The sequence below is a fragment of the Procambarus clarkii genome, chromosome 40 (assembly GCF_040958095.1).
Source record: "Procambarus clarkii isolate CNS0578487 chromosome 40, FALCON_Pclarkii_2.0, whole genome shotgun sequence".
Taxonomy (NCBI): domain Eukaryota; kingdom Metazoa; phylum Arthropoda; class Malacostraca; order Decapoda; family Cambaridae; genus Procambarus; species Procambarus clarkii.
Window position 1 is genome coordinate 33,846,074 of NC_091189.1, and position 24,215 is coordinate 33,870,288.

General features: G+C 45.4%; 1 protein-coding gene across 1 annotated transcript in view; it reads right to left on the bottom strand.

The window, feature by feature from the left end:
- The window catches only part of LOC123749436 (galactoside alpha-(1,2)-fucosyltransferase 1-like), a 53,199-nt gene extending 32,571 nt beyond the window's left edge, over positions 1 to 20,628 (bottom strand). Inside the window, exon 1 of the mRNA XM_069338553.1 lies at positions 20,296 to 20,628. Coding sequence (XP_069194654.1) covers positions 20,296 to 20,628 — 333 coding nt within the window. The remainder of the gene's footprint in view (positions 1 to 20,295) is intronic.
- Positions 20,629 to 24,215: the final 3,587 nt, after the last annotated feature.

Below are 24,215 nucleotides of genomic sequence, written 5' to 3' on the forward strand. Positions count from 1 at the left end.
TGGCCCTACTCATGAGAAAGGAATGGAGTTTTAAGGAGATAGCTATCCCGGGCTGTGAGGGTTTCAGAGACTACATAGCAGGCACCATGATAATGGGAGGACCAAGGATAGTAGTAGCAGTAATATACAACCCTCCACCAAATGACAGAAGACCCAGTCAAGAGTACAAAAACAACAACATGGCAGTTAACACTATAATTGAGAGGGCAGCCTCTGCTGCCTGTAGAAATAGATCCCACCTGCTCATCATGGGGGACTTCAATTACGGAAGGATTGATTGGGAGAACAAGGAACCGCATGGAGGCAAGGATACGTGGAGAGCCAAACTACTGGAGGTGGTGACTAGAAACTTCTTAACCCAGCATGTCAGTGAACCCACAAGGATGAGAGGAAATGACGAACCAGCGAGACTCGACCTGGTCTTCACCCTGAACGACTCTGACATAAGAGAAATCGGTTTTGAGGCCCCAGTAGGAATGAGCGACCACAGTGTATTGGTGTTTGAGTACCTGATTGAAGTAGGGTTATTGAACTCGAGGAGGGATACCGAAACCAAAAGGTTAGCATACCGAAAGGGAAACTATGAGGAGATAAGAAAATTCCTAAAAGATATAGCATTGGAAACAGAGCTCAGGGAAAAGATGGCCCAAGATATGATGGACTACATCACGCAAAAGTGCAAGGACGCAGCAAACAAGTTTGTCCCAGCCCAAAAGGAAAACAGTGAAATGAAGATGAGAAACCCATGGTTTAATTAGAGATGTAGGCTAGCTAAGCAGCAAAGTAAAAGGGCATGGAGAAACTATAGGAATAACAGGACACTGGAGAGCAGAGAAAGATACCAGAATGCCAGGAATGAATATGTCAGGATGAGAAGAGAGGCAGAAAGACAATACGAAAACGACATCGCAAGCAAGGCAAAGACTCAGCATAAATTGCTGCATAGCCACATCAGGAGAAAAACAAGAGTAAAGAAACAGGTTATGAAATTAGGGATAGGGGCAGAAGGATTCACTACAAACGACAAGGAAGTGTGTGAGGAACTGAATAAGAAATTCCAAGAGGTCTTCACCTTAGAGCAAGGAGAAATCCCAGACATAAGAGAGGGAATAACTCACCAGGAACCACTGGAAGAGTTTGAGATTACCAGCGGGGAAGTAAGGAAGTGTTTACTAGAGTTGGATGTGACAAAGGCTATAGGCCCAGATGGAATCTCCCCTTGGATACTAAAGGAAGGAGCAGAAGAACTGTGCCTACCACTCTCCATAGTGTATAACAAATCTCTGACAACAGGGGAACTGCTAGAAATTTGGAAAGCAGCTAACGTAGTCCCAATATACAAGAAAGGGGATAGACAGGAGGCACTGAATTACAGGCCAGTGTCCCTAAACTGCATACCATGCAAGCTGATGGAGAAGATTGTGCGAAGAAAGCTAGAGGAGCACCTGGAGCGAAAGAACTATGTAAAACAGCACCAACATGGATTCAGGGATGGCAGGTCCTGCCTCACAGGGTTACTTGAATTCTATGACCAGGCAACAAAAATAAGGCAAGAAAGAAAAGGATGGGCAGACTGCATATTTTTGGATTGTCAGACAGCCTTTGATACAGTGCCACACAAGAGGCTAGTGAAAAAGCTGGAGATGCAGGTTGGAGTGAAAGGGAAGGTACTCCGGTGGATAGAGGAGTACCTAAGCAACAGGAGACAACGAGTCAGTGTGAGGGGTGAGGTCTCAGATTGGCGAGACGTTACGAGTGGAGTCCCAGAGGGGTCAGTCCTTGGACCTATACTGTTTCTGATATGTGTAAATGATCTCCCAGAGGGTATAGAATCGTTTCTCTCAATGTTTGCCGATGATGCAAAAATTATGAGGAGGATTGAAACTGAGGACGATAGTAGGAGGCTACAAGATGACCTAGACAGACTGAGTGAATGGTCCAAAATATGGCTGTTGAAGTTCAACCCGAGTAAATGCAAAGTAATGAAACTAGGCAGTGGAAACAGGAGGCCAGACACAGGATACAGAATAGGAGATGAAGTACTTAATGAAACGGACAGAGAGAAAGATCTAGGAGTTGATATCACACCAAACCTGTCTCCTGAAGCCCACATAAAAAGAATAACGTCTGCGACATATGCGAGGCTGGCTAACATCAGAACAGCATTTAGGAACCTGTGTAAGGAATCATTCAGAATCTTGTACACCACATATGTAAGACCAATCCTGGAGTATGCAGCCCCAGCATGGAGCCCGTATCTTGTCAAACACAAGACGAAGCTGGAAAAGGTCCAAAGGTATGCCACTAGACTAGTCCCAGAACTAAGAGGCATGAGTTACGATGAAAGGCTGCGGGAAATGCGCCTTACGACACTGGAAGACAGAAGAGTAAGACATGATCACAACCTACAAAATCCTCAGAGGAATCGACCGGGTAAACAAGGATAAACTATTCAACACTGGTGGGACGCAAACAAGGGGACACAGGTGGAAGCTGAGTACCCACATGAGCCACAGAGATGTTAGAAGGAACTTTTTCAGTGTCAGAGTAGTTAACGGATGGAATGCATTAGGCAGTGATGTGGTGGAGGCTGACTCCATACACAGTTTCAAATGTAGATATGATAGAGCCCAGTAGGCTCAGGAATCTGTACACCAGTTGATTGACAGTTGAGAGGCGTGTCCAAAGAGCCAAAGCTCAACCCCCGCAAGCACAAATAGGTGAGTACTGTGATGGTGTTGCCCCCCTTATATTTCTCCCACGCCTGCTGTAAGAGTCATGTCCACTTTAACCGAGCGTTCTCTACGACGCAGGCATCAGTTTGGTATATGTAGGAGAATGTAGTGTTCTCGGAGTGCCGAGAAATTTGTAAAAGAAGAGTATTTTGGGCTGTGGTTTAGGCCCTTTAGGAAGCCAATATGGCGCTGGCTCTTCTGTTTTGCCGCCAAAACTGTGTGACGTCAGTGACACCAGATTGGTCACCGACAGCGACGTGGCACAGGGAGCCAATGAAAACCTCCCGTGGCGAATATGACGTCACGAAGGAAGGGGGGTCCAGGAGCATTGCCGACTTGGCGAGTTCATGATTTTATGTGTGGGAACGAGCGACTTCTGCCTGGAACAGCTGTTTGCTTATTGATATAATCTTGTGATGTCTTTGAATGAGTTTTAAGTAAAATACAAAGTACATTGGTGTTTATATCATCCCCTCCATATTTCTTGTGTCTATATAATACCTGACAGCAGATCGTGATAGAAGTAAATACCTGCCTGATATCAGACATATTGAGTGTGCTCTTGCCACTGTTACCACAATTCAACAAAACCACTGACGTGTTACTGGACACCGGAAACACCAGTTGGCGATCTTGTGGTTAGTAGTAGAGCCCATGACGGGGCGGGCACACAATAGTTAAGTGAACAAGTTGTGTTCCCACTCCTTCTCGATCAGAGGCCGGTTGGGATTGACTGGGATACTCTCCTGGCGTACAGTGGCGCCACGAGGATAGAGTGAAGACCCGCTGGGCTACGGTGAGCGACCTTGAGTGTACTGTTACTCGCCCCTTTCCCCTCTCATTGGAGGTGAACCCTGACATTGGCGACCTCGCCAGGATAACGATCAAGATAAAGGTTGCAGTTGTGGTACTTTGCAGTGGTATTAGGTATCAGGTACAGGTTATCACTCATAGCACAAGATGGAGGATGATAAAGTAACAAGGTTCATTGACATTAGAGATGAGCAGGTGCTAGAGGAGTGCACCAAGGCACAGTTACAGTCAATAGCAGACCATTTTGGGATAAAGCTGAGATCTTCCAGAGTGGGAGAGAGAAGACTGGAGATCATGGCACAGCTCAGAGCACGAGACGAAGCTTTGGGGGAGGAACGGCCCCAAACACCTGCCAGTATGGGAGAACACCTGAGCATTGGTGGGAGCAGCAGAGGATCCAGCGGCAGCAGGCACAGCGTTAAGCTGGAGATAATGAAGCTGCAGCTGGAAGCACAGCTGAAGCGTGAGGAGCGAGAAGCACAGCTGCGCAGGGAAGAACAAGAGCGAGAAGCACAGCTGAGGAGAGAAGAAGCGCAACTGAAGCGTGAAGAACAAGAGCGAGAAGCACAGCTGAGGAGAGAAGAAGCGCAACTGAAGCGTGAAGAACAAGAGCGAGAAGCACAGCTGAGGAGAGAAGAAGCGAAACTGAAGCGTGAAGAACAAGAGCGAGAAGCACAGCTAAGACGAGAGGAGCGCGAGCGAGAAGCTAGGCTGAGACAGCAGGAGATAGAAGCTAACAAGCAGGTGGAGCTGAAGCGAGCTGAGCTAGGGCTAGGTGCACCTGCTCCGCCGCAACAGGAAGACCGCCGAGTGAGGGAGCGAGATCTGCCGGTCTTTATACCAGATGAAGCTGAAGGTTTCTTCGACCACTTCGAGAAGATCGCTACCTTGAAGAAGTGGCCGAGGGCAGAGTGGGCGGAGCTGGTTTAGAGTAGGCTCACCGGTGAAGCTCGTGAAGCCTACAACATGCTCGACCTCCAAGAGTGCACCAACTACGATGCTGTAAAGAGAGCTGTGCTCCATTCTTTCAAGCTCACGCTGGAATGTTACAGGAAGAGATTCAGGGAATGTACCTGTTCGCCAGGAAAATCTTATGCGGAGACGGCGAGGGACATGGAGAGGAAATTCCTTAAGTGGCTGGAGTCTGAAGGAGCGAAGTCGGCTGAGGAGGTCAAGAGGCTTATGGTCATGGAGAAGTTTATGTCCATGCTCTCTCCTGAGATCAGGGTTAGAGTAAAGGAGGCGGACATAAAGGACCTGAGAGCCGCAGCCGACAGAGCTGACATGCTGGAAGAAGCCCTGCGACCACACCGAGAGGGACGGCACCGACCGCCCATACACTCCAGATATGGTAGAAGACATAGAAGGACGGACGGATGGAGGACAGGAACGAGTTCTCCTGAGTCCCACCTCTCAAGTGGAGACAGGAGAGGCTCAAAGAGTGCTGTGGAGCCGGTAGAGAAGTCCCAAGCTGAGAGCTCAAGAGTTGTTGCTGAACGGAGGAGTCGATGAATGGCGCGAGGAGGATCCACAGAAGAAGAAGGATCCGCTGCTACAACTGTGGAATATTCGGACACATCGCGCGGGAATGCAGACACCCTGAGCAGCGGTGGAACGTTGCTTTCGTGAGGGTCGAGGACCAGATGGCCGAGTGAGTGCGGGATGAACCCGTACTGAGTGGGGAGAAAAGAGTTCACCCATTCGTGAGTGAAGTAACCGCAAGGATGGGGCACGCAGACCCCATCCCGGTGAAGATATTAAGAGACACTGGGGCAGATTTTACCCTGGTGAGCGAAACCCTGTTCCCCGAGGGTTACGAGAGTACCAGTGTGGGGTGGCAAGTGTGACCACTGTGGGAGGCCCAGTGAGGATGCCCCTACACCAGGTGACTCTGAATTCTGATTATGGCTGCCAGACCCTAGTGGTGGGGGTCTGTGCATCAATGCCCAAGATGGAGGCACAAGTCATCTTGGGAAATGAAGCATGTGGGGGATATGTCCTCCCGAATCTCGTGAAGGGCGAGGAGTGCCTAGAGCACTATAATGAGACGGGCGGAGTGTTAGACGCCTGTGGGGACGAGAAAGGAATCGCCACGGCGGCGTTCCCGGTTTGTGCTGTGATGCCGAGGCAGTGCGAAGGACACGGAGGGTGTGGATCTGATAGTGCTGACGAGGAGACGTCCGACAGTCTGGAAATCGATCACCTCTTCATGGGACCCGGAGAACGAGTGGAGGGCGAAGGCAGCCCGGATGGTGAGTTACAGCTGACCCTCACCAGTTCTCTAGGGGTAGACCGCACTCGTCTTGGAGAGTTGCAGCAGATTAGAATTCCCCGAATTGATTCATGAGGCCAATGGAGGACGTGTTGGTCCTGAGAGGGCCACTCATTGTTACATATAGGACGGCATGCTGATGAGAGTGTTCTGCGCAGAGCAGGGAACTGAGTGTGAGGAAGCAGTATGCCCTGCGTTGTTTGCCATGCGTAACGCAGTGGTGGAATCGTTAGGTTTCTCACCTTACCAGCTGGTGTATGGACAAGGGGTGCAAAGTCCTCTGTCCATGCTGAAGGAACAATGGACATCAGGAGTAACAGTGGGAACGGTCAACGGATATGTAAGGAGCGTTTCGCATTGGCGGCAGGAATACTGGTTGGAAATTAAACTCATCCGATGGGGAGACACGTAGTAGCAGATGCCCTGTCCTGTATGCACTAACCAGACATGACTCTTATTTTAAGGGGAGGGGTATGTGACGGTGTTCTCCCCCCTTATATTTCTCTCACGCCTGCTGTAAGAGTCATGTCCACTTACCCGAGCGTTCTCTACGTCGCAGGCATCAGTTTGGTATATGTAGGAGAATGTAGTGTTCTCGGAGTGCCGAGAAATTTGTAAAAGAAGAGTATTTTGGGCTGTGGTTTAGGCCCTTTAGGAAGCCAATATGGCGCTGGCTCTTCTGTTTTGCCGCCAAAACTGTGTGACGTCAGTGACACCAGATTGGTCACCGACAGCAACGTGGCACAGGGAGCCAATGAAAACCTCCCGTGGCGAATATGACGTCACGAAGGAAGGGGGGTCTGGTCATCGCGCCGCGCTGGCGCCATGAGTCTAAGAAGCACGTCAAAGAGGTCGGACGTGCGCTGGGGGGTCCCTGTCAGTTGGACAGTTTACCCCGTCTCCGGAGGATTTACGCATCACCCGTGGTCTGCCATCACCTGTTGGGTCTTCCTTCGTTCATGTGTTGGACCAGAGAAGGAGTTGACAGAATATTGAGCCAACAAGTGTTCCAGGAACAGGTGTTGTGCAAGAGTGGAGTCTAGGCAGCGACGTATGCGACGGCTGATAGCTCCACAGTGATGACGTAGTGGATGGACAAATCCTCCGGAGGGAATCAGTCTGACACTACACGTCAAGGTGGTTGGACGTGCGAAGATTGGTCCTGTCAGTTTGACAGTTGTTTCCCGTTCCCGTGGATTTTACGCGTCACCCGAAGTCTGCCAGTACTCTGTGAGGTCTTCCTTCGTTCATGTGTTGGACCAGAGAGGGAATCGACGGGATATTGAGCAACAAGTGCTCTGGGACAGGTACTGTGCAAGAAGAAGTGAAGTCTGTGCAGTGACGTATACGACGTCTGAGGCAGTTCACCCGTTTGTGACGGCGTAGTGGCTGGACCGAGCCACCGGGAAGCAGTGGAAGAGGAAAATTGTTCGGGAATCCGAACGACTGCAGCCGAGACGTAGGCGGGCAGCCGTAGCTGGGAGGAGAAGTCGACGGCCAGGAGACCGACTCCAACCCCACAAGAAGTCGAGGAGGAGCACGGACCTGCAGTGAAAAAGCACGGAGACGACGCGCTTACGGTGGGACGTTGGTTGAGTTCCTGGAGGACACGACAGTGTGTGTGTGGGGGCGTTCCCTACACAAGGCAGGAGCCAGGACCAGGAGCTACAACTCAACTCTCATCGGAGGATAGGTGGAAGTAGGTGATACTAGTTTCCCTCCCAATTCCCCTTTAGTCAGCTATATTATTTAGCCTGAGTATTTTGTATGTCGTGAGCAAGGCTCACCTATGTCACAGTAAGGTACCAGTGTGCAGAGTGGGACTATAAAGAGTACTCACGATATTTATGATTATTATTGGTGTATGCAGGCACCCGGAGTAATTGATGAATTTACTGTGTTGATAATGTCTTTAATGAGACTTTAATATGATCATATAGTGAGAGAATATATATATAAATATGCCAGTATTTGGAGTTAGGCTATGTGCCCAGTAACTATGTTATTACCATTGTTGATGTCGATGACTCATCCATATATATATATACCTATGCTCGTGTATTGAATAGTCATTCATGTGTGCAGTGAATAATTGTGTTATCGCCCACGGAAGGAATTACTGAGAACTCCAGTGATATATACTTGCATACGTGATCATTAAATGAAGGGCAGTGTGATATACCATGATAGTGAGGTATTGTGTCCACTTATATAGAAATGTTTAATTGAGCTCAAGATCAGTGCAGCGAAGTATTCACGTGCTATTGTTGCAAATATTGTGTGTTCGAACTCCTAGTGATCTTTGAGAACTTAAAGAAACAGAGCGTGTGACGCCAGGAAAACAAGCAATAAACATTCGCGCGGTGGGAGTCGCCCAGCTGATTTTGACATTGACGTGAGGGGGAGCATTGCCGACTTGGCGAGTTCATGATTATATGTGTGGGAACGAGCGACTTCTGCCTGGAACAGCTGTTTGCTTATTGATATAATCTTGTGATGTCTTTGAATGAGTTTTAAGTAAAAGACAAAGTACATTGGTGTTTATATCATCCCTTCCATATTTCTTGTGGCTATATAATACCTGGCAGCAGATCGTGATAGAAGTAAATACCTGCCTGATATCAGACATATTGAGTGTGCTCTTGCCACTGTTACCACAATTCAACAAAACCACTGATGTGTTACTGGACACCAGAAACACCAGTTGGCGACCTTGTGGTTAGTAGTAGAGCCCATGACGGGGCATGCACACAATAGTTAAGTGAACAAGTTGTGTTCCCACTCCTTCTCGATCAGAGGCCGATTGGGATTGACTGGGATACTCTCCTGGCGTACAGTGGCGCGGCGAGGATAGAGTGAAGACCCGCTGGGCTACGGTGAGTGACCTTGAGTGTACTGTTACTCACCCCTTTCCCCTCTCATTGGAGGTGAACCCCAACAGTACACACGCACACACACACACGCGCGCACACATGCACACACACCATGAGGTCTACTCAGTTCAGCATGCAGGAGTAATCTAATTCGTAGTGGACAATGCAGCCATGTATATATATATATATATATATATATATATATATATATATATATATATATATATATATATATATATATATATATATATGTGTGTATATCACGAAAATAAACACGTGATTAAGAATGTGACAATGTCAGACCACGGAGGAAAAATGAAACAGGAAATTTCCTTAAGTACTTTCGTATATTAAATACATCTTCAGAAGGTATTTTGAAGATGAAGACCTTCTGAAGATGTATTTATTATACGAAAGTACTTAAGGAAATTTCCTGTTTCATTTTTCCTCCATGGTCTGACATTGTCATATATATATATATATATATATATATATATATATATATATATATATATATATATATATATATATATATATATATATATATATATATATATATATATATATATATATAAACAAGCAGTTTATGAGCCGGTTAATAGTTAAAGAAGTTACTAGCACCATCTACCCGGCTGACGTTCTGTATATATATATATATATATATATATATATATATATATATATATATACAGAACGTCAGCCGGGTAGATGGTGCTAGTAACTTCTTTAACTATTAACCGGCTCATAAACTGCTTGTTTCCGAGGGTTGTGGTCTCACAGCGACCCAGGCGCGAGAGGTGGGGCGATGGGCAGTGGTGCAGGGGGGAGACTGGTATACTGTCTAGACGTCTGGAAGTAGTTGTTGCTGTTGTTGCTGCAGTACTTGAATATATAGACGTGGTAATGGGTAGAATAGGTGATAATGGAGCAGGCCGAATCTCTTACTAGAGATTTTACCGTGACAAATATATATATATATATATATATATATATATATATATATATATATATATATATATATATATATATATATATATATATATATTATACATATATGTCGTACCTAGTAGCCAGAATGCATTTCTCGGCCTACTATGCAAGGCCCGATTTGCCTAATAAGCCAAGTTTTCCTGAATTAATATATTTTCTCAATTTTTTTTCTTATGAAATGATAAAGCTACCCATTTCATTATGTATGAAGCCAATTTTTTTTTATTGGAGTTAAAATTAACATAGATATATGACCGAACCTAACCAACCCTACCTAACCTAACCTAACCTATCTCTATATCTTAGGTTAGGTTAGGTAGCCGAAAAAGTTAGGTTAGGTTAGGTTAGGTAGGTTTGGTAGTCGAAAAACAATTAATTGTTCATATGTCGACCGTGCTCTCAGCCACAGCTCAAAATAGAAGCAAGTCGACGAAGAACTCTGTAGGGTAAGGAAGGTCCTAGTCAATAACGGCTTCTCCAATGGTTTCGTCGAAGACATCATAAGAAGGAAAGTGAAAAGCCATGCAACCTCTGAAGAGACAACTAACACAACACCTATACCCCCTATTAGACTATTTTACAGGAACTTCTTTTCCACAGCTCATAAAACGGAGGAAAGGGTCCTGAAAGATATTGTTAATAGAAACGTTATCCCTACAGACAAAAATCAGAGGATACAACTGACGATTTACTATAAAACCAGAAAAACGGCCAGCCTACTCATGAGAAACTCTCCAGACACAAAACAGAACGCTTTAAGAGAGACTAACGTCGTCTATGCCTTCAAATGCCCTCTTGGGGACTGTAAGCTCCAAAAAACCCAGTATATAGGCAAGACAACAACATCTCTTTCTAGGCGTTTAACGATGCATAAGCAACAGGGCTCCATTAAGGAACATATAATCTCTTCCCACAACCAAACCATCGCCAGAGAAATCCTAGTAAACAACACAGAAATCATCGATAGATACAGCGATAGCAGGCGGCTTGACGTTTGCGAGGCACTACAAATCAAGAAGTCAACACCAGCAATCAACAGCCAATTATTGCACAACTATATTCTACCCACCTCAAGACTCCGCTCCAATATAGAAGCATCAAGAAATATGGACCAATAGGCTTTCTAGAAACACTTCTATTCAATATCCATTGTTTCGTGTTCTGTCTTGTGTTGATGAAATTAATACCCTATTAATACCACCTTTTGTTCTATCTTGTGTTGATGAAATTAATACCCTATTAATGCCACATCTTGTTCTGTCTTGTGTTAATGCCACATCACCCCTTCCACCTCACTCAAATGTAGATATAAAATCGGAGATGTGTAAGTTCTATTCAGTTGTGTATTTGTGAACTAAAGTCTTTGAAAATGTAATAAGTTTTACGAAACGCGCTCGTGTCGCGTCAGACTAGAAATAAAAATGAATTTTGGAGAATTGATTTTTTATTTACCTCCAACAGTGAAAAGAAATGTACGAAAGATTGAGAAAATTCGTGTTAGAATTATTAATCTTACTTTTTCGGTCATATTTAATAATATATATATATATATATATATATATATATATATATATATATATATTATATATATATATATATATATATGTTTATATATATATGTCGTACCTAGTAGCCAGAACACACTTCTCGGCCTACTATTCAAGGCCCGATTTGCCTAATTGGCCGAGTGATTTTCTTTATTTTCAATAAATTGTTTCCATTTAGTATGTTTGAATTATTATTATTATATTATATTAAAACCTTAATTTATTGACGTAGTTGTGTTAGTTTAGGTTAGGGTTAGATAGGTTAGGTTAGGTTAGGTAGGTTAGGTTAGGTTGGGTTGGTTAGGTTCGGTCATATATCTACTTTAGTTTTAACTCAAATTTAAATAAATTAACTTATACATAATGAAATGGACAGATTTATAATTTCATAAGAAAAAAATTAGAAATTTATATAATTCAGAAAAACTTGGCTTATTAGGCAAATTGGACCTTGCATAGTAGGCCAAGTACTCAGCCTAATATGCAAGGCCCAATTTGCCTAGTAACCCAAGTTTTCCTGAATATATATATATTTCTTTCCTATGAAATGTTGAAGTTATCCATTTCATTATGTATGAGTTAATTGTTTTTAATTTGAGTTAAAACTTACATAGATACATGACCGAACCTAACCAACCCTACCTAACCTAACCTATCTTAACCTAACGTAATCTAAGATAATTAAGTAAATAATTTATGTTCTTAATACAATATAATAATAATATTTAAAATAAACCAATTGGAAAAAATGTTTTGAAAATAAAAAAAATCACTCGGCTGTCACGGGGGGTGGGCTGGGGCTCTGCTAGCAATCGGCTGCTAGGGGCTCAGAAGGCAGAATATTCAGCCCCTCCGACTCCCGGGATTCCCCGGAGTCTCCTTGGTCCCACAGGGGAGGACTAGCAATGCCCACCACCGCAGGTCTTTGCTCCCAACACTAAAAGGGGGGGGGGGTGCCACTGATTCACCCTGGGAGCCCTTCAGTCAACCACGGGGAAACTGATGTTAACAGTTCCGGCCTAGACCCGTGGAGAAGTGAAGGAAGACTCAGGCTTACCTTATAACAATAACTTCCCTGAGTCTTGCCTGCCAGACAAAAAGGTTGCAGGAACTCCTTTCCCGCCTGCCTTCCCTATCTTCTTCTTAACAAGGTCGCCAGCTGGGTTAGTATATCTGCACCCCAGCGATGCAGTTCAGTGGGTGTATTCTATACTATTTGTTGCCAGAGCGTTGCTACTCCCTCGATCTGCCACTGGACTGTCAGCCCAGGGTACTCTCCCATAAAAGTCTGGGTGGCTTTACCTATCTCCAGTCACTACGTTGCTTGTTGCCACCATTCTTGCTCTGATACTGGTCGGATGGCTTAGGGTACACTTTTATATATGTCTGTGCTGCTTTACCACTCTCCAGGCGATAAGAACTTCTATAGAGAACGTGACGCTCCCTAGGTGGTACTATGATAACCCTCGTGTATGCTCATAGAGAAATATAATAATGGAGGCACACTTAAACATAATGATAAAATGTGTGAATTTACTGACACAATTTACATGATCACACATTCACTTTTAAGCAATACAGGAAAATGAACATAAGGATAATAAATCTGGAGATCGTCAGCAACTCTTCTTTCACGACCTCCAACCACTCCTTCAACTGGGCAGATTAGACAGGAGTCACACACTCACTCACAGAAGGGCCTCTTCGCCACGTCGGCACCTCTTCTTCAACTGTCCTGCCGTCCACGCACACTGTCCTCTCCAACAGTCCTGGACACAAGCTGCCCTGCAGCCTATCCTACAACTAAAGTATTAATGCTATCCTGCAACATACAAATGCAAATATCGTGGCCTATCTAGCCTACTCAAACAAGGGGTAATGGGAGGGAAATTTTATCTACCTTACATTCCTGGCTCACGACGCCTGTCCCTCGATGGTGTGAGGTTCCCACGCTTCCTGAGTGGATCCTTGACGACCCAGGAACGTTCCACAAGTCCTCAGGTGTCGTGCAGCCTTCGCGTCATCGCCGATCCAATCCCAGAGATTCAGCTATCCCAATCCTGGTTCACCAGTGGGCACTGAGCTAATCACTATATGCACACACTCGTCCCTTCCACAAGGCATTGCTCCTTGTCCTAGGAATGGTGTCGTCCCTCCAAAACCCTCAGTGAATGTGACCCGGTCACAGCTAAGCCTGCCCGCCACACCTTTCCAGGCCCTCAGCGTCGAGCGACGCCGCCCAGCGTCGTCGCCGACCAATTTTCCAAGTTTGGCACTCCTCCGCTCAATGAACTTGGCTTCTTTCTTGCTTCCCAGAAGCGCAGGGTCTCCAATAACGATGCTGGGCTGCGATGGCTAGTTTAATCCACTGAATAAGGCTTGTAGAGCCTCAAATCCTCGAGAGCTGACCGAGGCGCGTCCTCTCAGCACCATAGTCAGGTCAACTTTTTTTTTTTTTTTTGAGATATATACAAGAGTTGTTACATTCTTGTACAGCCACTAGTACGCGTAGCGTTTCGGGCAGGCCCCTGGAATACGATCCCCGTCGCAAAGAATCATTTTTTCATCCAAGTACACATTTTACTGTTGCGTTAAACAGAGACTACAGTTAAGGATTTGCGCCCAGTAAATCCTCCCGGCCAGGATACGAACCCATGACATAGCACTCGCGGAACGCCAGGCGAGTGTCTTACCACTACACCACGGAGACTGTAGTAGACTCTACTCTAACGTTGGCGCCGCCCGGGGGCACTCAGTGACGTCACGGCGGGCTCTGATTGGTCGCATGTGACCCACGCCACCCAATCCGCACTCAGCTAACGTTTTCTACAAAACGGCGGATCTGCAGGTAGGGGGTACTCTTTCATTTATATCAGGGCACCACTTTCCCTTTTACCTACAAACTTATGATGTAAATTTCTCCCTTATCTGGCGGCCGGTCTGGTCGCCACATATACCAACAGACTCCATGTATCTCAGAGAATCAGTAGGGAGAGCTGATATGACTCTTAAAGCAGGCAAACGAAAGAAATAGGAGAGGGCACCGTAACATACCCCTCCCCTTAAAATAAGAGTCATATCGGTTAGTAAATCCGGGAGAGGGCATCTGCTACCACATTCTCCCTTCCTTTAATGTGCCTGATTTCTAGCCAGTACTCTTGTAGCAGTAGGGCCCATCTTGTTAGCCTTTGGTTCGAGTTCTTCATCCTGTGCACGAACGTCAAGGGATTATGATAGGTGAACACTCGCACCGGTCTAGTACCTCCACCCACATAGACGTCGAAATGCTTCAGTGCCAGGATCAGGGCTAAGGCTTCCTTTTCCACTGTACTATAAGCCCTCTGGTACTTTTCGAATTTCTTTGAGTAGTATGCCACTGGACGGTGGACTCCGTCCTTCTCTTGAGCTAACATGGCTCCAATCCCCACGTCGCTAGCGTCGACGTACTAGATAAAATCTGACTCAAAGTCAGGCGAAATCAGCACTGGCGCTTCGGTTAATAACTTCTTAGTCTTCTCGAAGGACTCTTGGCATGCTTCCCCTCACTTCCATCTAACGTTCTTAGATAGCAATTCAGTCAGAGGGTGTGCCATTGTCGAGAAGTTCTTGCAAAATCCTCTATAGTATCCAATCATCCCTAGATATCGTAACAATTCTTTTCTCGTCCTGGGATTCGGATATTCTTTGATTGCCATCACTTTCTGGTCTACTGGAGTCACTTCCCCTTGACCCACGACGAAACCTAAGTATTCTAATCGGGCTTTTCCGAATTCGCTCTTGGCCAGATTAACTGTTAGGTTCGCTTCTTCCAACCGTTGGAACAACTCCATCAGTCGATTCATGTGTTGTTTCCAGCTATTGGTGTACACCACTATATCGTCTATATACACGGCGCAGCCTTCCATCCCTCTTAGCACTTCGTTCATCATCCTCTGAAAACAACTTCCGCTGTTCTTCATACCAAATGGAAGCACTTTGAAATGGTACAATCCGTCTGGAGTAGCAAACGTCTGGAGTAGCAAACGCTGAGATCTTTCTCGCACTCGGAGACAAAGGGATTTGATAATACCCTTTCAACAGTTCGACCTTGGTGACAAACCTTGCATTTCCTACTTGGTCGACGCAATCACTTATTCGGGGAATCGGGTGAGAATCTGACACGGTTATGGCATTCACTTTACGATAGTCGGTGCAAAAACGATATGATCCGTCACTCTTCTTGACCAGCACACAGGGCGAGCTCCACTCACCGTTGCTGGGCGTGAAACCTCTTAATCGCTCCTTGTGATTGAGGTCTATAAGGTGACGACCGTAGTTGGGCTATTCCCCAACTCGCAATAGCCTGTCTAAACCACCTCGACTGGAAAACACTTCCACAGTCGAACTGGATCTCCTTGGGCACACCTACTCAAGCAAAGAACTGCTGAAGGTGTCCCATGACGCATCTTGATGTCACCTTCCGCACTGGGATCGCCTCTGGATATCTTGCCGACGCACACATGATGGTCAATAAGTAACTATTTCCCCTTCTTGTTCTAGGTAGTGGTCCCACAACGTCGATTATTAGGTGTTCAAACGCCTGGCCAAACGCAGGAACTAGAACCAAAGGTGCTTTTGGGATAGCAGGGACATTCTTCCCCGCCCTCTAAAAATGTTCCCGAAGTCTCGTCCCGACGTCACCGCGCATACCGTAAATGCCACTCTCGCAGTTTCCGTTTCGTCACTGCTGGCACCCGTCCTGCTGCTCTGTCGATAGGGCTCTATACACTCCTCACTCCTCACCCTTAATCAAATTCGGGAGAACACATCCCCAACAGGAGTCATTCCCTAGGATCACCTGAGCTTCCATCCTGGGCAGTAAAGCACAGACCCCTACCAAGAGAGTCTGACAACCATAGTCTGAATTAAGAGTCACTTTATGAAGGGGCATCCTCTCTTGTCCCCCAACGTCGTTATCAGGGCCTCCCCTGTACTGGAACTTCTGTAGTCCTCAGGGAAGAGGGATTCACTAACAAGGGTGAAGTCGGATCCAGTGTCCCTCAGCATCCTCGCTGGCACAGGATCAGCTCCTCTTATCTTCACCGTCCCCTCACACACAAAGAGGTGAGTCCTTTTCTCCCTCATCACCGGCATATCACCTGAATTATCGTTGGCTTCTTTGCTTCCTATCCTTGCGAAAGCCACGTTCCCACCGTGCCTGGGGCGACCACATTCCCTTGCAAGGTGTCCTCGTCCCCCACAGTTGTAACACGTCCGCCTCTCCTGGGCGACCCTCTACCAGTCATCCTGGTAGCACCAACGGTAGAGGTTCCCTGAGTCCTCCTAGGACTCTCCGTCGTCGGTTCCCGGGCAGCAGCACTCGCTCCCGAGCTAGGTCCACTGCTCACAGCTTGGGGCTTCCTCCCCACGTCCCTTGAGCTCTTGAACCGGATTATTATTTTTTGTTTATTAACATATTAGGTACATGTGCATTAGTGCAGCTACCCTAGACTATATGAAGTGGAGTACAGCGTGTCAAAAAAGCTAACTAGGTGATGCTATAAAATCCCCATCACACAGGATGGTTAGTCATACAGAGGCACGTGATAAGCGGTCTGCCCTGGCAGACTCCGGATGCATTTTGAGGATATCAACAACACAAGATTGAATAAGGTAGCAGTGGTAATACAAGTCCCCATCTCGCAGGATGGTTAGTCATACAGAGCCATAGTGTTTAATAGCCTGCACTGGCAAATTTTGGGTATACTGTGAGGATATCTTCAAGAATACGAGAGTGAATAAAGTAATTGCAAAGCTCCAGGTACCTCATGCCAACTGGTCTGAAAGGTCTAATAACTGGGCATTCAGTGATGTTAGTGCGGGAGATCATGCCGTAGTTCCTGCTCACAGAGTTTGCAACTGGAGTGCTCAGGATTGGGAGACCCGTCACCTGCAGCCACCTGCCACAGGTAACGGTAACCCAACCTGATCCTTGCAACCACTGTGTCGCACAGTCTAGTGGACGTTTTGTGCTGCCCATAGATGTAGGTTTCAGATCTGAACAAATCATAGCTTTTTATACTAGTACTTTCAAGTCGTTGGGAGTCAGTAAGTTCTTTCCTATCAGATCTGAATGTTTGGACCAATACAGTTTTGACAGCAGAGATGGGGATACCTAGATCTAATTCAACTTCAAACTTGTTACACGCTAATTTGGCTGCAATGTCTGTCTCATTATGATGGGCTATATTTATGTGTGAAGGTATCCATACAAAGGAAATTCGAGACCCTTTACTCTGTGCATCAATTAGGTCATTTATAATTGGGAGTATGAGGTTCTTGCTGTCGATCTTCCAAGAGAAGTTTTCGATTGCTTGAAGAGCAGACTTTGAATCGCAGAATATTATTCCTCCTCCAATATTTTTTAATGTATTGGTTGCTAAATGTAATGCTGCTAGTTCTGCTTGTGTGGAGGTCAGCCAGTTGTTTAACCTGACACTGACAGACTTTGTGCAGATATTATTTCTATAAAGCCTACATGCCGCTGCAGTCCGTCCAGTAGAAGACTGGACTGAGCCGTCGGTGTAGACACAGTGCTCGTGAGATCTTAGACTCTCGATGGAGGAGGCAATTGTTTCAAGAGTGACAAGCTTTGAGTAGAGCAAGATTCTCATTATCTTTCTTGGTGACAGGTGTGTATGATACTTGAATGGTGGGGTACAGATAAAGAGGAATATCAGAGACAGGTAGATTGCACTTAAAAGGAATGGTAAGTTTAATGAGATTGTAAGCATTGTTTCTCAGCTAATTATCATAAAAGGAGTCAGTTGGTATGTCGGCACCAGTCAAAAGGGTGTTAACAGCACTAAATAATTTGTCTCTGAGCAATGCAGGAGATGTAGGATCTCTCATGACTTTAAGGCAAAAGGTAGTGTTAACTTGCATTATTCTCTCTAGTATGGTTGGAAGCTTCAGTTCTTCCCTCATGTTGATGATTCTTGTGCATCTTGGGGCACCAAGAATTATCCTCATGGCCTCGTTCTGTACTTACTTCAAGTTTGTCCAACACAGAGGAGGGGAAATTAATTAAGTGCAGAGCATTATAATCAACGAGAGATTCTAACAAACATCATATAGAATAGTCTAGCATATTTAATATTGATACCAATATTCTTACCAGTAAGTGTTCTCAATGGTTTTAGTCTTTCTTTTAACCTACGGTGTAGATCATTTACAATGTCACTGTTAATACCAACTCCAAGGTATTTGTGCTGCCCACACGTTTCAATGTTCTGGCTTGTTGACCTTGAAAGCTATAGGGACATGAGTTTTCTCTTGGGGATGGAGAACTCCTGGATTTAGTTATAGAGATAACAAGACCACATTCAATGCTTTTAGCAGCGAATGAATCAAGTAGAGCTTGCAGTCTAGTTTGGGAATTTGCAACAATGCATATATCATCGGCATAACAAATGACGGCTTCGTCAGGTAGTGTAGGAATATCAATTGTTAATTTGTGCATCAGAACATTGAACAGTGTGGGACTTAGCACTCCACCCTGGGGTGTACCCAACTCAAAGGGTGCACAGAGTTTACTTTTGACCCCCTTGAAAAGGACTGAGGCGGTTCTGTTACTCAGGTACCCCCTGAGCCATGTCAACAGTCTTCCCTTAACTCCAAAAGAGGCTAGCTGTTCTAGGATTATTTCTCTGTTTGCTGTATCAAAAGCAGTTTGGAGATCAATAAATGCCGCCTGAGAGTTTGGTCCCTCTCTGATAAAATACTCAGCAAAGCAAGTTTGTGTGCTTCTTCCAGGAAGGAAACCATACAGGTTAGGGGCAAGGTGGGGCTTGATTTGAAACATTAGTCTGTCGAGAATAATTCTCTCAAGAACTTTGCACATGCACGACGTCAGAGAAATGGGTCTAAATTTTTGTGAATTAGGCTTGGGTATGGGTATTATGAGTCCCTGTGTCCAGCGGTCAGGTAAAACACCCTGCCTTAGACTTTGATTAAACAATTCTAGCAAAGGGCTATTTGGCAGCTCAGCAAGTACTCTCATGGTGTTGTATGTGATGCCATCCTCTCCAGGAGAGGTAGCCTTACCTTTCTTGAGTGCATTTTTAATTTCAAAGGGGGTTATGCCATAGTTATCATCAATCAGAGAACACTACTGTATTAACATCAGAGGTCTACGGATGTTTAACATCCTCCCAGCGAACGTAAGAAATATTGCCGGAACAACCGTGGACATCTTCAAGAGAAAACTAGATAATTTTCTCCAAGAAGTGCCTGACCAACCGGGCTGTAGTGGGTATGTGGGCCTGCGGGCCGCTCCAAACAACAGCCTGGTGGACCAAACTCTCACAAGTCAAGCCTGGTTACGGGCCGGGCTTGGGGAGTAGAAGACCTCCCAGAACCTCATCAACCAGGTATCAAGCAGGTTGTCAGACGCCACTGAAGAGGACAGAAATACTGGTACAGCAATTTGTGTTGCTGTGCTAACGTCGAGGCCCCGGAGTCTGGCAGGAAGGGAGGCTTGTTTCCACTGTGTACCACCTCTGGTGCAAGCGTAGGGATCCATACCCTCGAAGAAGAAAATAAAGAGTATTCAGAGAAGACTCGGGGGATTCTTACTGAACACTTTAATCTTGCCCTCTCCTACTTCCCCTATTCTTTTTTTTTATTAATTTTATTTTATTCTATTGCTTCCAGCTTACATAGAACACACACACATTCAACAATCAGTGCTCGAAGACCTCATCCAGCTCTTTAGAGGATGGGTGCGTGCCCAAGATACAGCACGCATTTCCCCTCTGGATTGCCACACTGAGGCGCTGAAACAGGAAACTTGAAGCCCTTGGGTCTCTGGTGAGGTCAGTGAACCTGGAACCCAATTCTTTGAGAAATCCCAAGGCACTCTTGCCCCAGGGGCCATGCAGTCTCAGACGCTATGGTAACAAAGGTGTATTGACCTTCCAACTGCCTGTACTTGATTGATTTTGCTATTTCCCTGTGGTTGGCCGACCCCACCTGCTTGAACAGCACCAAAGCATATGTGGGTGTCAGCCAGGGTGGATACACACGTGTAGTCCCACACCAGTTGTTCTGCCCCTTTTCAAGGGATATATTGTGATGCCATCTGGGTGAAGTGCGGGGTCATCTGGGTTTTGATCCCATAGGATGCGAGGATCTCTCTCTGCTGGGCACTGAGCTGAGACAAGGTTTCTATTGATGAAGTCATTGACCTCGCTGTGTCTTGCATGCCACCCATTTGTGCTCCCGCAATGCAACCCATGCAGTCCACATTGATCTGCTTCCACCCTGTTGCCAATACACTTGTATTTAGTGTGAATTGGGGCACCAAGGCGGAGGGCCACTGCTACACGAAGGGATTCTGGATCTAGGCGCGTGCCCATTGCTGACATGGGTACTGCCAGAAGGAAGTCTCCTGCATGGGGGGCACGCACTGCTCTGAGGCGGGCTTTCTCCTTGTCTGATGTTGTGGCGCTGAGCCTGGCATCAGTTATTTTTTCCACTATTGGGTGGTCCCAGCTGGACTGTTTGTTTTTTGTTGGCTCTATGCTGGGTGCTGGGACTGCAAGAGCATCCCACTGACTTGAACATTCAGTGAAAGCAGGATTGTGTATTCCTGCTGAATCACTCAGTGGTTCAGGTAGGATATCTCTGACGAGGTCGTGTGTTGCATGGGAGGACGGGAAGGCTGGTAGAGCAATCTGGGAGGCTGAGCGGACACCAAGGCCGCCGAGTCTTACAGGAAGGGTTGCTTGCTCCCACTGAGAGTCGTCCAATGGCAGGTTCAGGACTTTCACCAGCATGGACCTCAGAAGGGTGTCATACACATTTAATTTAGGGCTGCTGTAGGATGGAGAACATCTCAGAAAGTAAGTCAACTTAGGGAGAGATAGGCATTGTCGATATGTTGATATCGACAATATATGGATTGTTTAGATTGTCGAAATTATAATTATAATTATATATGTATATATATATATATATATATATATATATATATATATATATATATATATATATATATATATATATATATATATATATATATATATAATTAAATAGGAAGGGAGTACCACCTCTGGCTGGAAGAAAGGGACCTTTAGCCTTGGAGAAAAAGCACACAACTCATTGCCTAGTAAGCAAGGTCCGATTTGCCTAACAAACAGAATTATTTTCGTTTTCAAATATTTTCAAATTGGTTTATTTCCCTTCATATGTCGCTAAGAACATGACTTAGTGACTTAGGTTAGATAGGATAGGTTAGGTTAGGTTAGGTTGGTTAGGTAAGTTAGGTTAGGTAGGATAGGTTAGGGTTAACCAACTATTGGCTCCCTATTTAACCACCGCTAGGTTCCCTGTTTAAAGTTTTAATAAACCAAATTTAACTCCCTTATAACACCCTATTTAACAATCTATTAACATCCAATTTATCTTGTTATTAACAACCTACTAACTCCCCCTAATAACACCCAAGCTACCATGCCATGAACTCTCAATTTAACAGCCAATTTAACATTACACTATATGTTCCCTATTAGCACGCTACTTAGACGTCTTAACCCCCTATATAACACCCTATTAACCTGCAGTTTAGTACTCAACAAATTGTATGTTAATAGGGAGTAAATTGTGTGGTAATAGGGAGATAAATAGTGTGTTAAATAGTGTTTTATGCAGGATTTAATATGAAATATGACTCCCTATTAAACCCTTGATCAAACCTTGCATAAAATCATATATAACATCTAATATACCATCCCTATTTACACCCGATTTACAACACTATTTACACCCCAAATATACCACCGTATTAACACCCAATTTACAACGCAATTTACAAACTCTAATTTACTAATCAATGAAAATTCAAACCCTTTTCGGGGCCTTTTTTTACGTGGGGTGCGACAGTGACTATGGGCGTGAGGGGTGGTTGAGCGCAGCAGAGAAGCAGACAGCGGTGGTGTGGGCGTTTAGTGGAGTAATTAGCGAGCCAGCGGGCAGCCCCCGGCGGCAGTTATCGCTACAAACATGGCGCGGGGAAAAATAACAACACGATGTCCGTTTAAATAGCTTGATAGCGGCGGTGCGCGGGGGGGGGGGGGGTAGGGAGAGTAGGGAGTGGTGGTTATCTTATGACGTCATGGTTTATGCCTTTAAAGGGGGGGGGGGGTTGTGACGTCATGAAGGGGTAACTTTCGGGTTGAGCTGCATATTTCCTGATTTGGTCTGACGTAGGTGGTATTGAAGGTCCTGAACGATTCCTGACGCAAGTTTCTAAAGGCAGTTCTTATGTTGGCCAACCTAGCATATGCAGCTGATGATATCTTTTTGATGTGGGCCTCTGGGGACAGGTTCGGTGTGATATCGACCCCCAGATCTTTCTCTCTATTTGACTCTTGTAGGATTTCACCTCCCAGATGGTACCTTGTGTTCAACCTCCTGCTCCCTTCGCCTAATTTCATCATTTTACACTTTCCTGAGTTGAACTTTAGCAGCCATTTTCTAGACCATTCCTCCAGTTTGTCTAGGTCGTCCTGTAGTCTCTGTCTATCTTCATCTGTCTTGATTCTTCTCAGAATTTTTGCATCATCAGCAAACACTGAGAGGAATGAGTCTATACCCTCTGAAAGATCATTTACATATGCTCTATTAGAAACAGAATGGATCCTAGTACAGAGCCCTGTGGGACTCCGCTGGTGACATCTCGCCACTCTGATGTGCGTGCGTGTGTGTGTGTGTGTGTGTGTGTGTGTGTGTGTGTGTGTGTGTGTGTGTGTGTGTGTGTGTGTACCTCACCTATATGTACTCACCTATATGTGCTTGCAGGATCGAGCATTGACTCTTGGATCCCGCCTTTCTAGCTATCGGTTGTTTACAGCAATGACTCCTGTCCCATTTCCCTATCATACCTAGTTTTAAAAGTATGAATAGTAGTTTGCTTCCACAACCTGTTCCCCAAGTGCATTCCATTTTTCTACTACTCTCACGCTAAAAGAAAACTTCCTAACATCTCTGTGACTCACCTGAGTTTCCAGTTTCCACCCATGTCCCCTCGTTCTGTTATTATTACGTGTGAACATTTCATCTATTTCCACTTTGTCAATTCCCCTGAGTATTTTATATGTCCCTATCATATCTCCTCTCTCCCTTCTTTTCTCTAGTGTCGTAAGGTTCAGTTCCTTCAGCCGCTCTTCATATCCCATCCCTCGTAGCTCTGGGACAAGCCTCGTCGCAAACCTCTGAACCTTCTTCCAGTTTCTTTATGTGTTTCTTCAGGTGGGGGCTCCATGATGGCGCGGCATACTCTAAGACGGGTCTCACGTAGGCAGTGTAAAGCGCCCTAAAAGCCTTCCTCATTTAGGTTTCTGAATGAAGTTCTAATTTTCGCCAGTGTAGAGTACGCTGCTGTCGTTATCCTATTTATATGTGCCTCAGGAGTTAGATTAGGTGTCACATCCACTCCCAGGTCTCTTTCTCGAATCGTTACAGGTAGGCTGTTCCCCTTCATTGTGTACTGTCCCTTTGGTCTCCTGTCACCTGATCCCATTTCCATAACTTTACATTTACTGGTGTTAAACTCCAGTAGCCATTTCCCTGACCATCTCTGCAGCCTGTTTAAGTCCTCTTGGAGGATCCTACAATCCTCGTCTGTCACAACTCTTCTCATTAATTTTGCGTCATCTGCAAACATTGACATGTATGATTCCACTCCTGTAAACATATCATTTACGTAAATTAGAAAGAGGATTGGTCCCAGCACCGATCCTTGAGGTACTCCACTTGTTACTGTTCGCCAGTCCGACTTCTCGCCCCTTACCATTACCCTCTGGCTCCTTCCTGTTAGGTAGTTCTTCACCCATACTAGGGCCTTTCCGCTTACTCCTGCCTGCCTCTCAAGTTTGTATAGCAGTCTCATGTGCGGTACTGTATCAAAGGCCTTTTGGCAGTCAAGAAATATGCAGTCTGCCCA